We start from the raw sequence: 16727 nt of genomic DNA, 5'->3' as shown, positions 1-16727 counted from the left end.
AACGTATAATCTATTATATAACTCTAAAATCGGTCAACCAGTTTTCTCGTGACCGATTTTAGGGTGTGACCAGTTTTAGTGTGACGGGTGATCACGTGTGACCGATCTAGAGCGACCGGTTGTCCTGTGACCTGTTCACATTCGACTAGTAATCACCGAACCGAAAAATGTTTAGTATATCTATCAGTGGCGTGCGGTAAAAGTCTCTCTCCCTCCGTCGTACATCCTCAAATATGACTAGCAGTCCGTTTACCCAAAAAAATTACATTACGCACATTAATACATAGTCTTCAATCGAATTTGCCAGTTTATAATAAATACTAAAAAGTTGTTTTTTTCTGTGAAATTAGTATTCTAAGTAATTGAACGAGTTGATTAATGTCGAGAAACCTAAAAATTCGCATCCATCGAAATAAATCCAAATGAAAAGTTCCCGTTATTGAACTGAGTTGATAGCCGAGAGCCGAGTGACGAGAAGATCGGTTGGCGGCAGTGGAGGCATGGCGGGTTGGCGCTGACGTTTGACGATCGGTATTGCGATTCGGCGAATTCGCTGCTCGAACCCTCAAACTTCCTTCGAGGAGTGAATCGGGACCATGTCAGATCGCTATGCGTGTCGAGGAGCTATTCGTCGAATAGCCCTCGAGAATTTCGTGTAAGTTGTTCACTTTTTGTTTGTTTACAATCTAACTACGTACTATGTATTATCAAAACTAGTCCATACAGACAATAAACATAAACATAACCTATATTCGTCTAACCTTACAAACCCAAAACTCATTTTGTTCACGATGTTCATCACATGAGTTCATTTTAATTAAGGAGAGGAATAACAAATCCGAAAAGCCCAATTTAATCACAAACTTCTGTTCATTTTGATTTATCTTATTATTATTGTAGTCTGAGGGCTATTTTTTTTAAATGGCTTTATGTATTACAAGTAACGACTGCAAAAAGTATTTTATTCAATCGTAACTTTTGCTGGACAAATATGATTTAAAAGAGTTAAAATTAAGATTAAAGTTTAATTTAAACGTTTTTGTTCCTACATTGATACATTTTTAATACTCTAGTAAAGTATCTGCCGATAAATCACACACCTTATTTCTTCATTTAGTTGACACCTTTGGATTCCTTGAAGACACGTAAAATACTGTATGTTTTCAAATTTTTCTTTGTTGTTAGGACTTACAAAAAAGTTGAACTATATCCGGGACCACATCTTAACATAATAATTGGACCAAACGGAACTGGAAAGTCTACCTTTATTTGTGCGATTGTTCTTGGACTGTGTGGCAAAACAAGTGTAATAGGACGTGCTAAAAAGGTAAAAACAAAAGAAGCATTGGCAATTTTGTCGTTGTCTTAGAAATATTTTCAGTTTCTGGCTTCTTTTTTTAGATTGGTGAATTTGTTAAAAGTGGTTGCGAAGATGCTGTCATAGAAATTGAATTGTACTGTGGTGGCAGTAATAAGAGTGTAACTATTAACCGCCACTTTAATCTCGAAAATGTATCAGTTTGGAGTATTGACAGGAAAACGGTGAAAGAAAAGCAAGTCCAAGAGCTCGTTGCTTCGCTAAATATCCGCGTTGATAATTTATGTCAGCTTTTACCGCAAGACAGAGTACAAGATTTTTCAAAATTGAATCAACAAGAATTGTTAAAAAGTACTCTACTAGCTGTAAGTGGACAAGAAGCTGTATCTTTATTGGAAGAGTTGATTGAGTCTAAAACTAAAAGCAGAGATTCACATGCAAAGTTGAATAATAATGCTAAACAACTATATGAAGAAGAGCAGAAAAATGCCAGGTATCATATTTTGACTGATTTTGGTTAATATGCTAAAGCGAGTAATAATTTTCTTTAAAATCATTTTTTTTAGATTAGAGACAGTCTTGACTTCTATGAATGAAGTAAAAAAAATCAAATCTGAAGTAGATGTATGTGAAAAAAAGAAAATTTGGTGTGAATATGAGCGTTTGAAGGCTGAAGTGGACATCTTAACAAACGATAAGAAGGAAGCATTGAAATTGGAAAAAAAATATCGAAAAGAATTAGAACCTTATCAAAGGACGATAAAAACGATGGAAGAACGTAACCAATTGTTTTCTAAAAATAAATCAGCTTGTGTAAGTTTTATTGAAAAATTAAATTTCATTCACTTAATTAAAAAACTGTGTGTGGTAAAAATAATAATTGAATTTTATATATTATAATAATTATAAATGATGGTTCTGTTTAGTCAACTGCCATATCGATACTAAAAAATAAAATGAATTCAACCCTCGAGATATCCGAAGTCGAAGCTGGAAAAATTCATGAAATAAAAAGCGATTGGCAAACGAAGATTGCTCAGCAACAGAACAGACGAAGGGATATCGAACAAGCCAAAGCAACATTGACAAAAATTGAAGACGATAGAGATAATCTATTAAAAACTTGTGGCAGTGGTATTTAATTTAATTTAGTTTTACGTTATACAAAAATAAAATTCATAGATATTTAATTATGTTTTATTACAACAGAGTCAAGATTGAAAGCCGAAATTGGAGAACTTTTGAAGCCTATTACAAAGGTAAATAAAGCATTAGAAGATCTTAGAAGAACCAAAGCAGATCATCAGTACGACATAGAATCACAAATTTCACCACAAATAAAAATGTTGCAAAATAAGTAAATATTGCAAATAACTACATATTGTATCAAGTCAGATATTTTTAATTCTCTTTTTTTCATCTTTGTTGTTATTTTATATGCTTATAGGTTACACAATTTACGTGATGCTGGTAATAAAAGGTTAGATATATTGAAAAATATGAGTGATCATACATTCAAGGCATTACATTGGTTACGAGAAAACAAAAACCTGTTTAAACACCCGGTGTATGAGCCGATGATTTTAGAGGTATTTTTGATAACACTATTTTTAATATATTTTTTTGTGTTTGTATTAAATCTCTTGTTGTGCGTTTCAGTTAAACTTTACGGAACCCCACATGGCAAAATATTTAGAGAATACTGTGGGAGTGCGGGATTTAACTGCTTTCACCTTTGAAGACTACTCGGATATGAATTTGTTTATACGAAAAGTGCGCGGTGAATTAAAACTGAATATGACCAATGCTGTGTGTAGTCCATCTTCAAATGCCGTATATTCTCCTCCTGTGGATATTTCACAATTGAAGTACATATTATAGATAATTCAATTTGTATGTTGTCCAATGAAGAATTGTAGTCTATATATTATTTATATTTTTCAGACATTTAGGGTTTTATACATATTTATTAAATACTGTAACGGGCCCTAGCCCTATTTTGAGATATCTTTGCAAACAGTATGGAATACATAGAATTCCAATCGGCGACGCTAAGACATACGATGTCAGTCAAAACGTACCATCAAATATATCGTTCTTTTTCACAAGTACGTATTATTATTTATTTTTTCAAGTTATATTTTAAATGTATATGCTAGTGTGAAATGTTTACGTCTAACTTTCAGTAAATCATCGATTTGTTATAAGGGTTTCATCTTATAGTGGAAGGAAACTGACATCAACTTCTGAGATTCGGAAATCAAGATATTTATCTCATACTATTGATCAAGCTTCCATTGATAGTGTTGAAAAGAAGTGCGTACATACATACATATATAATTTTAATATTGTAAAATTCTCTTTCGTTTGATGTGTATTTTAAATACGTATTTAACTTATGTAAGTGAATTTATGAAAACATTTTAGCATAGAGAACTTCACAAGACAGAGAGAGAAAAAAATCAATACAATGAAAGAAATCGATATCAAACTGTCAAATTTTGATGAAAATCTTAACACATATATTGCTGAAAGGCAGAAGCTTCACGAATCTTTAGATAGAGTATAATATACATATATAATTAAATTAATCTCGCAATATTTATAAAATATATGTATCTTTTTTAATGCGAATGTAAATTACAGATGAAAACAATTTTATCCCGGGTTAGAATGCAACAAAATAAAATTAACACTATGGAAAATCAGCCCAGTTTCGATATAGAAGTGGAGAAAGAAAAATATAACTCCGATATGAACAATTGTGTTGTAAAATTGACGCAGTTGCAAGAAAAAGTTTTTGCATTATTTGTAGATTTGAAAGAAGAAGTAATCAAAACGGACGTATTAAATGTAAATCTTAGAGTTATATATACAAATCTTTTGGAAAAGAAAAGACAGCAAACAGAACACCAAAATAATCTCACCAACATTGAAGTAAGTATCTTTTTACCGCGGATGTGGAGTCCTGGTGCTTTTTAATGAGCAACAAACAAAAATACCGGAGCAGACACTAATCAATCTTTCCTAAGTTTGAAGTTTTTGTTGCTTTAAAATACAATTATCTAGCAAATTTTAAAACTCAAAAATGTACTTTTTTTTTCTCGGGCTATTATGTGTCCGTTAGGCCAGTTTTGTATTTCACTATGTTTGGATGGATTAGTTTTCACTCTCAATATTTTTTTATCTAAACATTTCGACGAATAAACAATTCGAGTGGTAAAAGATTTTAAATTGAGTTGAAAAATGCTGTTGTTGATGACCACATGCATGATGAAGAATAAGGATTCCTACTCTAGCACATGATTCGATATCACCCACTCACGCTCTTTTGTGAGGAATGAAAACAATAAATATAATATACATATATCTGACTTCTAAAATTCGCTAGATAATTAATATCATCATCATCATGTACAGCCGTTCGCCGTCCACTGCTGGATGAAGGCCTCCCCTACACGCTTCCACTCGTCTCTGTTTTGTGTAACTCTCATCTATCTCAACCCACACTTTTTCCTAATTTCGTCTACCCATCTTCCCTGCGGTCTTCCTATTACCCTTTTGCATTCTCTCAGGTACCATTCTAGCACTTCTTTTGTCCATTCTTCTAGCACGATAATTTATAACAAAATGTTTTAACTTAAAAGTAAATTATTTATATCGGCTGAATTCATATAGCCCACTTTGTATTAATACTTCAGGGGTATTCGAAAATTTGACCTTATGGGGAAAGAAATTAAATTTCTAAAATCGGAGTTGGATTGTTTGAAAATGTCAAAGTCCACAACCCTGTTTTTATATATACATTTTCTTCTCATTTACCAAATTTTTGATTGATTGAATGTTTTGTTGTAGTTAACTTTGTCAACAATAAATAATAAATTGACAAGCGTATTAGCTAAAGCTAAAGAAAAACTTCGTATGGCAAAACACATCACTGGCGAATTTCTTCCACACCAAAAAGGCTTTCCTTTTATGAAAGAATTCTCTGAATTACCCAGCGAATTAGATGAATTGCAAGAACACATTACAACGCTTCAAGCTAGGATCAATTGTATGGATGGCGGCGATGATAATGTCGTGGAAGAATACAAGCGTCGTAAGGAAGTAATCAAAAAATTACGTCAAGAAATCGATGAAATAGCAAAGTTAGATCAAAACGACGCACTTAGAATTCAGTCCTTAAGGTACACATTGCTCATAACCATTTGATCTAAATGTTTTATTGAAAAGTTTAAACGTAATACCACATTTTAGAAATAAATGGTTACCCCCATTGGAAAAGCAAATCGAAGATATCAATCAAAAGTTCAGTGGTATGTTCGCTCAACTAGGATGTGCTGGAGAAGTGAAATTATCAAAAACAGGAGCAGAAGTCAGTACAAAAAAATTTATTATTTAAATAAAGCAAAATAACATCAGATTTGACATAAGCTATACATTAATTCTTAACAGGATGATTACGACCTGTACGGTATTAGTATCTTGGTAAGGTTTCGTGAGGATGCGGAACTCCAACAGCTGACACGCACCACGCAAAGCGGTGGAGAAAGAGCTTTGGCCACCGCTTTGTATCTCATGGCGCTGCAACAACTTTCACAAGCACCGTTTAGGTCAACAACGCATTTACAATATAATCCAATTAGTATTTTATTTTATTAGTATTTTCATGGAGTGTGCGTGTTTCAGGTGTGTCGATGAAATAAACCAAGGAATGGATCCGATCAATGAACGGAAAATGTTCCAACTTTTGGTGAAAATCACAACAGAATGTGACGCTTCATCGCAGTACTTCCTTTTAACTCCAAAGGTATTTTTTTTGCAATGTTATTCTTTTGGAATGTTTTATTATGATTTTTTTAGTCTGTACTTATATATACATATACAAATCAAATGGTTCGCTTTTTAGTTATTGAAGAATTTGGAATACACGAAGAGTATAAAAGTTCATACCATTATGAATGGGCCACAAGCTGTGAAGTACAGCAAATGGAATTTCAAAAGATTTATACGAAACGGTCTTAAAAACTAAATTGGTACTGATTTGTATTTGCATATTCTATGAAAGCGTTATGTATTATTTGTTTCATTGTCATACTTAGTTATATTTTAAATGTGCGATTGATATAAAAAAAGCTATTTGTGTTGTAATTGTTAAATACATAAATGAATCTCATTTTCTACGTATTGCAACGAATCTTTTTTTTATTGTCCTCATATCCGTAGGAATTTCTTAAGTCATGGACGAGATCCACATACGAAAGCATCATTATTCGTACAGTTCGTTGCTGTTTTCCGATGTATGGATTTTGCCGCCTTTTCCAGTCCACTGTTCGTTCAATTTTACATTGCAGCCCAAGTCAATCAACGCTGACTTAATATCGTGAGCAATTTCACTTCCGAATACGTTCAAAGCATTATTCAAGGCTTCTTCGGCATGAAGTTCGAGGAATTTGGATCGATTTTCTGGTAATCTTGTTACCATATTTCTAATAGCCCAACTTGCGTTTCTCTGCATAAACAATACACATTGTTAAATAAATAATTCATGAATATAAATACTTGTATACCTCAAAAATCTTAACAAAATATATATTTGATTTTGAAGTTACGAGGCGTACGAGTTAGGCCGAAAAATGTATTAAGATAGTTACCACAATGCTCATGTTATCAGAATGGATGTTTATACATTGTATAATAATTTCAGGCAATCCAGCTTCAAAGAAAGCTTTACTATTTTCTACTTCCCTCAAAGCGATTGCTGAAACGCATCCTAAGCCACACGATGCTGAATGTGATATCTCCTGTTTATAAAAATTCAAAATGAGCATTAATTTATGTATTATATTTACATATGTTACAGTCCAAATGTTCATTCTGGTTTGTTTCATGAGCATACTAGTTTGTTCATACGCTAACTATTAGTTTTAGTAAGTGCTAACAGTCAAAAGCTATCGTCAAATAGACTCACCAGGTGTCGCATGAAACTTTTCGCTGTCAAATCGTTAAATTTTATGGAAAAAAATGAAACCCCTTACAACGTTGCTATTGTAACGATGTGTATTGGATGGGAGAATATGTTTCGACTGTTATGTATGGCGAAGGCGGAAGTTGTTCGACTTTGGAGGAGTGGGTTGGCTGAACTCTAAAAGCTCACTGGCATCTGTGGCTTGTGCTCTGGTTTATATCTTGGTTGTTTGTGCAATGCGTAACTAAGCTGGTGAAATCATGATCTCAAAGATTCCTACGAGCTGGAGGTTATTCTTTGTGTATCTGTGCCTCAAGGTTATTAAATGTGCCGTCGAATGGTGGGATCATGCTTCTGGGGTTCCTATGGGCTCGCGATCGTTGATATGGAGTGAGTGGAACTGTGTCTTTGCTCTTGTGTGAACGAAGATATTTCAGGCAAGGTCGACTCCGCATGCTCGTACAGGAACGCAATGATGCAATCGTGCGACTTGTGTTTAACGGGGAAATGGATGAGATTGTTCGATTCAGAATCGTACAAGTTGTACTACGTCCCTGTACTATAATTCGCATTCAGGGTAAGAATGCACACATAAAGGTTGGGTCAAACGATTGAGAATATGCCTATATATGTAAACTTATGTCTTATAGTTTTTGCATGAACAAACTAGTTCGTTTGTCAATTTGTTCTTTTGTTTAAGTATAACTGGCCAGATTGGTTTGTGTATGAAAAAACTAGTTTGTTCATGAATGAATGAACACTTGGACTATAATATATATATATATATATATATGTATATAATTCGATTGAACAGTGTTAAATAATTAAAAAAAAAAACCTTGTGAGAATCGAGTGCAGAACATATTAAATGCGCTCCACCTTTCTTTACAATATTTCGTTTAACATCGTCATTTCCAGCTAAAGCTTTTAACCTGTAGAAAAAATTCACAATAAAACTCAATTATTCCAAATAAAATATAAGATTATCTACACCTACGTACAATTTAAAACATTGTCTGTTTATTTTTTCTTTATCGTGGAACTCAATCATAACATCAAATATAAATTGAAGACCTCCAGCTTCGTCTACCTTTTGACAAAATTCGTGACGCACTACCAGAGTCGCAATAGTGAGCAATATGTCGGCGACAAAATCTTCATGCGATTTAAAATCTGAAACGTATCGAATTATTAAAAACTTACCACTTTTTCAACAGCCAATATTTGAATCATCTTACCTGCAAGCATTTGTGTGAGCAAGTGAAGAGTGTCTGTAGCTATGAGACGAGCATGTTCGTGCGCTTGACCGAATTCTACACGTATATCGTCATCTAGCACCAAATGTCTAAGAACTGTGCACAGCTCGACTAAAATCTAAGAGCATCAACAATCGTTATCATTCAACCGGATTTCTTACATCGAATTAGTTCAAGCAATATATTACTTTGGGATTGTTCTTGTGCAACTCCATCATATCCTTGAAGTTGTTCAATATTTTTGTTTTAAATATGGTCTGTCTGTTATTTTCGTGTTTTAAACAACAGTTGGATATCCACCTAAGAGTTTCTATTACGACTTCATCATTTTTCTTTAATAATCTACAATTTATATAAATGATAATAAAAAAATTACAAATATATAGATCCAAATAATGAATAAATTGGTTTAAAAAATACTTGTTAAAAATCAGAATGTCCTTCATTAGCAACAAATCTGGTTGACCTTCCATGAGTGTGACCATACATTTAAGAGCGGCCAATAAAATTATATCATTCTCTTCATATTGCGTTATACATTTTATGATAGTTTGATATGCACCTTCTTTAGATGCCATGAGTTTATGCGCTATGTCTTTATCGCATTCCATCTATAATTATCCATATTATTGTAATATATACAATTTCAGTTCGATTAAATTTATTATAAAATAGTTTTTACTAATTACTTTTAATGTATTCAGTTCTGTTATTAACTCTGAAGTGTCGTCCGACTTGTCATCTAGAATTTTGTTTGTATTTTGAACACTTTTACAAATCGCATGCTGGTTTGTTGGATCTGATAGTATTAGGTCCTTTATAACGTTCGATAAATCGACACCCTGTGAAAACTGGATAGTAAGCAATTTGTATGGAATAGGTAAGTGCTTGATTAAGGTTATGTTTAGAGGTTTATGACCTGTGCTCGAAACTGTTCTACTACGTCTTCTATGGCTTCTTCCTGGGTCATTTCGAAGTCAGTCATCGTCTCCTTGACGGCTGACTCAAATGCCTCTTGACTTGCGACTCTTACCATTTTGGATTAATGCACTGCAACAGACTATGACACACTGTTAGTACGCCCACAACTGTCAAAGCAGGACTCAGATTCATCTATTATATGACCATACTCTATATCTGTCAAATTAAGGTAATTGGATTATTAGTCACATTGCGATGGTCACAAAGACAATTTTTGCTATGAAAACCTCGAATGCGGAATATTTGGCATTCGATTTTTCGTTAGTATGATGGACTTTTCGCTTGTCAGGTGTTCCTTTACAGAGAGTTTAGTGACTTTTGGGGGAGCGCTTTGTGACCAATGATCACCGAACAAAAATTAAAACTACAATTTTTGAAAATTGGGTAAAATGATATTTTAATCATGTGTGGATAATTAAAAATATTTGTAAACTAGTGTTGTGCCCGATGAAATATTATCGCATGGGTGTTGGCATATTAAGTTATTAACATAGAAGTAGAATGCATAGAATGGTCATTGTTAACAAAAGTATCGTCTAAAAGCGAGCCATCGAATAGAGAGACGGAAAGTCAGAAGAGAGACAGAGACGAAGTTTAGCAAACAATGAACAAACTCTGCCGCGCAGAGTTTTTGTAGCAACATTTTTGGAGGCTGAGAGCGATTCTATGCATTCTACTTCTATGGTTATTAAATAAAAAAAAATTTAAAGAAATGTGTCGGTCCTGTGTTCGATCCGCACGCAGTCGAATTTTTTTCAAATAGGTACCTTTTAAATGTTTAATATGAAAAAAAAATGGTAAAAAACACCTACCTATCTACATATAAAACCAGGTTCGGTGATTATTGATCACAAAGCGCTCGCCCAAGGCACTAAAATCTCTATAACGGAACATCTGGCAGCTGAAAAGTCCATCATACTAACGAGAACTCGGAGTTCCAAATATTCCGTATTCGATTTTCATGGCAAAAATTGTCTTTTGGGCGATCGTGATGTGACTAATAATCCAATTACCAAATCACCAATAGAAAAATTAATTAATTAAATACATTTTCAATAGATGTCGCTAAATACCCAGAGACTAATTTGCCTAGAGGAAACATTGGTAGCAAACAGTATATATAGAAGTTTTTTTCTTTTGTTTCGTTATATTGTACATTTTGTTGGCAGTGTGTTAGCTGTGACGTACATATGTATGTCTAATCGAAACGACTATTATAGTAAGGCGAGCGTTATCGCATCCATATACATATATATGATGAAAATGGATGCTAAAAAATAAATAGTATGCGAGTTGTTTGGTCAAAAAACATTCATCAAAGGTCATTGAAGGTTTCTGAATTATTATCTTTAAATATATTTTTCTAATGCTTTTACTTACATATGTACTTATTTACAAATAATTTCGCTCAAAGCAATTGTTTTAATTTTATTGTTATAATACAATACTAATAAGTACTTAATTGGTACAAGTTGAAAAATATATTAAAAGGTGCTAGTAAAGAGTAGGTATAAAATTTTTCCAAAAATCATACTTTTTAGCTAAAAGGATTAAATAAAAATGCATCCAAATAAAATGTAGAATATGTATTTTAATAAGAATCATTATGTACATTCATAAAAAAAATTAAAAATTAAAATTAAGCTACACTTTTTTTAGATTTTTTAGGTTTATCGAGAGCAGGGGTCTCAGCTTTTCGTTTTTTGACTGGTTTGGCCTCTTCTTCGCTGGCGCTCTCGTCTCCAATATCATCGACATTAATATTCGAACATTCGAGTAATTTTGTAAATGATATATCCGGAAATCCTTCAGAAGATGCCTGTACTCGAAGCATTTTTGATTCTTTTTTAGTTACCTTTCCTTTCTTGGACTTGTTTCTTTTCTCAGATTTGGGGTTCGATTCAGTTTTATTCCCGTTGCAAACGCCATTTTGTAACCGTTCACCATTTTCTGTCACTTCCTCATCCGTATTACTGTCATGACCAGAATCAATGGATTCTTTTTTTGCCGCAGTGATGACTTGCGTTGTATTTTTCAATTTCTCAAGTTTGAAAACGTTACAAAATTTGAAGTAGTCTTGATTGTTACGTAATTTTATATGATTTCTACACGATTGCACAGCTTCGCCGATATTTTTCCAATCCATATTGTCGGTGAGCTGTTTGAGACAATTGTAGAAATTTTTTATGGAGATAAAGACTTTCATTAATATTGTAAAGAATCTTTCGTTAACATTAGTACCGTCATTTTTATTTAAATACGCAATGATCTCTCTCGAAAAATTATTCTCTAGTTCCTTTAATTTGTTAGACGATTCAGCAATATTAACCTGCGGTCCTCTTTTCAAATTAGTGTAAAATATATTGATCATTTCGAGAGCTTCATTTTTTCTGAACTGTCTCACATTGTCATCCACAACTTTTTCAACAATTTTTTCTAATAAAATCCAATTTCCATCCCATTTTATGTTTAAAATATCATGGAAAAATATAACAGGCAAAAGACAATCTCTTTTAGTGAAGAACGCTTCCAAAGACTCTTTATAAATTTCAGTGATAGGTGAAATGTTAGTTTTCTTTTTCTTTTTAGATGTAGTTTCAGGAATATTTAATTTTTGGGAACAGCGGACAATGAATGTACTACATTTCGTGATAACATCGCCGAGTGCTTGAAAAACAAATTGCGTTCTATTTCCTCGACTTGTAATAGCCGTTAAATAGTTGGCTAATACTTCCATAGTCACATCATCTGATGATGAAAAATTTTTAATACTATAAAGATATTTTATGCATTTTCGGACCTTTTTTTCTAGAGGTTGTTGCAAGGAATCTTTGATGCTGAATTCAAGACATTTAAATAGAGGCGATAGCATACCCAGACATATGTCCATCGAGGGAACTTTTTCAAGATAAATCTGAATGAGATCTAAAACTCTTATGCGAAATTCCATTACGGTCCTTATATTTTTCTTTTCTTTCTTCGTCATTTCACCTTTCGATTGACGAAGCATTCTAAAAGCACTGGATAAAGCGCTATCCAATCTTTTTCCTTCTTCATCGTCTATATTGTCAGCATCGATACTTTCAGTGTCAGTATCAGGAGCAGCTGAACCGAGAGCTTTTTGAACAGCCATTCGTAATTGATCATTGACAGTTATGTTATTATCATCATCATCGTTTTCTTCATTACTATCGTCATTATCATCATCTTCCGATGAATCTTCATCGATTTCTTTTGTTTGGTCCTTTTCAGCGTCTTCTTCAGACTCGTTTTCAGGATCAATGTCATCATCATCTTCATCATTGTTCTCGTCATCTGAATCGTCTCCTTTATTTGACAGAATGTTTGTATCATTGTCAGGATCCAGAACAGATAATATTTGACCAATAGCTGACGGGGTGAGGTATTCGCATAGAAGTCTAAAAACGCATTGTACTACTGTTCGTAGCAAGTAAGAGTCACGGGATAAAAAGCTTAAAAATACGTCCACCAAAACTTCCGTCCATTCTGGTTCTACATCGACTATATCACCATCTTTATAAGTAGGTTTAGATTTTTTCTTGTTTTTCTTATCTTTTACGTAATGATCATAACAGCTCTGGACTTCATCGAGTGAATTTTTTGCCATATCAGTGGTCATTATTTCAGAAAACAAAAATAGACCGCTGTGAAGAGATAGAATTTGAAATACAGTGCTCGCTTTAGTATTTTGCATCTTTTCTGATGATGTTAACTTTTTATTAAATTCGTTCATTGTTTTCCAACTTTCTAAAACAACTGGTGAAAATGCCTTTACATTTTTCGCAACAAGTTCTGGATTTGATTTTATACCTTTATCAATGTATTCAACTAGACTACTGAGTATTGTTAATAGAGTTTCAAGCTTAGGCGACCGGAAAGTTAAGCATCTGAAGAAGCACTTTTTAATACCACCTAAAAATAAAATAAAATCAACATTAACAAAATTACTAGGTAAAAAACTTGATATATGTATAAATATAATTTTTTACATACCGGCTAATTCTGAACTGATGTATAGATCATCATCTTTGAGAGCTTTGAATAAGCCAATTTGAATGAAGAATTGCATGTTTTTAATCCTCCATTGAACATCATCGATAGTAGTTCTATGATTAATTAAATATGTGAGCATCTCAGCTGCTCTCAATTTTTCTATAATTGTCCAAAATCTCTCAGAAGAAGCTTGAGTTTTTTTACTCTCGTTGATGATAACTTTTTTTAAGATATCGGCAAAATTATAAACTCCATCTACTTTCAAGTCTTCAATTAATATTTTAATAAGCCTCGTATTAGTGATATCACAAAACATGATATCACCCGGATAAAAAAGAAGTTTCTTTAAAACCTCTAATTTAGTTTCGTCTTCGACACCATCTTGCTGTAGTGCTTCTTGTAAAAGCCCAAGAATTTCTTTAGATTTTAAAATGATTTGCTTTCCTTTATTTTCATGGACAAAATACTTTTGTTTTCCCTTAAACTTGAGCATTTTCCCCGACTGTGTGGCCGATTGAAAACCTTTAAACCATTCTAATATGCACGGTAAAAAGTGCTCGCCTAACAAGTGCGGAATTTGTTTAGAATTAGCACCAATATTTTTTAGAACGACACCTAATATGGTCAAAGCAATGAGAACTCTATTCTCATTTTGTACGTTTAGTTTGGGTTCTATTCCATTGCTCCAAAATTTCACGAGGTAATCTGACTTCGCGAGCTCCCTGCCGAAAGCTTCGTAAACAGGATGATTTATGAAAGAAAACTCAGGAGCACTCTGAAATAAGAGTAATAATTTTAAAAAATATATCTACGTACAATAAATGAGATCGAAATTTTAGAAACAATCAAAAAATACCATCAATTTATCGGATAACATCGGCAGCGTATCATCACAAAAGAGAGATGAAATTTTCAGCTTCTTTTTACAAAGCTTTTTAACTATGGAAGGACAGCAATCGCTCAGCGTAAGAAGGCAATATAAGCTATCGAGTGAATATTCATTTAATGGACACGACAATGGTTCTTTCAAATGTGACCAAAGTTTTTCACGTACATCCTCTTCAGTCGACTGAAATAAATGTAAAAATTAATGAAGATAATTCTCTCTGCGAATTGTGTAAACGTATTTCGAAATAAGGTAAAAATTTAATACCTGTCGTATAAAATCTGTAAGAAAAACATGAGCCGGTAAACTGAGATACGCTTTTTTACTACCAGCATTAAATAGAGCTTTGATGACTTCAGCTCTCTCTTCTTCGGAGCACGAAATAAAACGTCCAGAACGAATCACCGAACCACAAACCAAGACATGTCCGGTACAAACCTCTCCAGTTTCCTAAAATAGTACAGGTTGAAGAAATAACGAAAATGACAAAGTATATATACTTGTATATAAATAAAACGCGTTATATACTTACACTCTTCGAAAGACTTCCGATTTTCAGTTCCTTATTTAACTTTTCTAATAGAACGGTGATGGAAAAATCGGTCCTATATTTTAACAAAATTGTGAGCGTACAAAAATATCCTTCCCGCGCAGTCTGTCTGCTGGAAGCGATTCCTCTGATCAGGCGAGTCAGCGAATATTGGAATTCCTGAGACTAGAAACGAAACAAAGTGTTGATTGACAAGTGTCGACTTACTCGGTGGAACACGTGGTGAATGGCGTAACTAACCTCAAAAGTGGTGCGGGTGTCGAGCAGCAGAGGCAGCAGTGCGAGCGCCCCCGACACCTGCGCCTCGCCCAGTTGGGAGAAGGCAGTCAGCGGGACGGAGCCGCAGCGGGGGCCGACGCCCTTGCCGGCGACTGCGCCCTCCTCTTCCGACTCCATTTCTACCTCCATCTCTGTCTCTGCTTCATCCGGCCGCATCGTGTCGGCTGTCATTTGTCAAAACGTGCCGCCGCCAGCCTCAGGCGTCACACTTCACAGCCAACTGTCACACACACTGACTTTCTACAAAATATAAATACGGTAATTGCATTATTAGTCACATTGCAATCGCCCAAAAGACAGTTTTTGCCATGAAAATCACGAATACAGAATATTTGGCACTTTAGTTTTCGTTAGTATGTTGGACTTTTCGGCTGTAAGATATTCCGTTATAGAAATTTTAGTGACTTTGTGACCAATAATCACCGAACTAATCAGTTATGACAAAGATAATGAATACACAAAGTAAGAGCTGATTATTTTTTTAAAATGCCCCGCTTTCATGTCAAATTATTTATATACTAGCTTTGTTTACAATCCATGCTTCCCCCTTATAATAACTTTTAATAGGAATTACTTATGTATGAACAGAATAATTTTCTAGGGATGGTTCAGCTTAAAGTTTCCAGATGATAATTGTAACGTGAAAAAGTTTGAGTGTTCTTTTTACTCTTAGTAACATTAAAAAAATATATATACAGTTATCCGGAATTTTAGATCGATTTTGGAAATAACTCAACTGGACATTAAGCCGATCAAAATTTTAATGTCAAACCAAATCAGTGGCGTAACTATTATGACGTGGGGTATGTGGTGCATTCGAGCTCAAGCGAGGCTAGAAAGACCTTCGGGAGAATCTCTAAATATTAAAAACAATAGGAAATTCAATTTACACTACATAAATTAACTAGAAAGAATATTTAAAACTAACAAATTTTTCTATTTCAGTGAAAAAAAGATGGAGGGGTACTTTGATAAATTTTAGCACACGATTTTTAATAATCAGTATCTTAAAATAAAAAGTTCTGGTAAGTCATTAGCTGATAAGTAATGAGTCTAGAGGTAGGATAGTTACAGTGCTATCCATTGTTCGGCAAACCTTTAACAATGCATTTACAACCTTTGAACAATACACGGCCCCCTCAGGCTCCGGTGACTAGTAATGACTTGGTTCTATTACTACAATAAAATAATTTATGCCCCTCTGTAGTTGCACATTGGGCACTAGATACGGAGAATATTGTAAATAATATTGACGGTGTCGACAGGCTCATTGAGGATGATAAATTTTTGGTTTTGATGACATATTTTTGTCATATAAAAATTAAAAATATATCGATAAGTGCTAGGCGCAATCCAGCAGTTTCGAATCGCCCCACTGTGTAGGAATGTCAAAAAAATGGCTTTCAGATGATAATTAGCGAAGTGAAACATAGAATAGGCTTGTAAAAAGTTGAAGAGTGCAGAGCGGTGTTGCC

At 33.8% G+C, this 16727-nt stretch overlaps 3 protein-coding genes across 3 annotated transcripts; 1 reads left to right on the top strand and 2 right to left on the bottom strand.

Annotated features, from left to right (window-relative positions):
* The first annotated feature begins 455 nt into the window (after nucleotides 1–455).
* Nucleotides 456–6513, top strand: SMC5 (structural maintenance of chromosomes 5). The gene is made up of 17 exons (XM_077439631.1): nucleotides 456–655; nucleotides 1186–1327; nucleotides 1402–1811; nucleotides 1885–2131; nucleotides 2245–2452; nucleotides 2528–2675; nucleotides 2766–2907; nucleotides 2978–3186; nucleotides 3263–3426; nucleotides 3505–3634; nucleotides 3746–3881; nucleotides 3965–4255; nucleotides 5174–5505; nucleotides 5576–5693; nucleotides 5774–5931; nucleotides 6008–6128; nucleotides 6228–6513. Exons 1-17 carry the CDS (start codon nucleotides 597–599, stop codon nucleotides 6348–6350), a joined length of 3138 nt encoding a protein of 1045 aa, XP_077295757.1. The 5' UTR covers nucleotides 456–596; the 3' UTR covers nucleotides 6351–6513.
* On the bottom strand, nucleotides 5694–9660 carry LOC143917986 (armadillo repeat-containing protein 6 homolog). The gene is made up of 9 exons (XM_077439632.1): nucleotides 9462–9660; nucleotides 9232–9384; nucleotides 8963–9153; nucleotides 8731–8884; nucleotides 8525–8660; nucleotides 8288–8459; nucleotides 8125–8218; nucleotides 6973–7122; nucleotides 5694–6830 (listed from the first exon to the last, which is right to left on the bottom strand). Exons 1-9 carry the CDS (start codon nucleotides 9576–9578, stop codon nucleotides 6588–6590), a joined length of 1410 nt encoding a protein of 469 aa, XP_077295758.1. The 5' UTR covers nucleotides 9579–9660; the 3' UTR covers nucleotides 5694–6587.
* A 1012-nt stretch (nucleotides 9661–10672) lies between these two features.
* Nucleotides 10673–15751, bottom strand: Mybbp1A (MYB binding protein 1a). The gene is made up of 6 exons (XM_077439630.1): nucleotides 15214–15751; nucleotides 14956–15138; nucleotides 14691–14873; nucleotides 14394–14606; nucleotides 13538–14312; nucleotides 10673–13456 (listed from the first exon to the last, which is right to left on the bottom strand). The coding sequence occupies exons 1-6, from the start codon at nucleotides 15421–15423 to the stop codon at nucleotides 11163–11165; spliced, it is 3858 nt and encodes a 1285-aa protein (XP_077295756.1). The 5' UTR covers nucleotides 15424–15751; the 3' UTR covers nucleotides 10673–11162.
* Nucleotides 15752–16727: the final 976 nt, after the last annotated feature.

This window comes from Arctopsyche grandis, chromosome 10 (assembly GCF_051622035.1).
Source record: "Arctopsyche grandis isolate Sample6627 chromosome 10, ASM5162203v2, whole genome shotgun sequence".
Taxonomy (NCBI): domain Eukaryota; kingdom Metazoa; phylum Arthropoda; class Insecta; order Trichoptera; family Hydropsychidae; genus Arctopsyche; species Arctopsyche grandis.
Note: the sequence above shows the minus strand (reverse complement) of the source record. Positions and strands in the feature narration are given on the sequence as shown.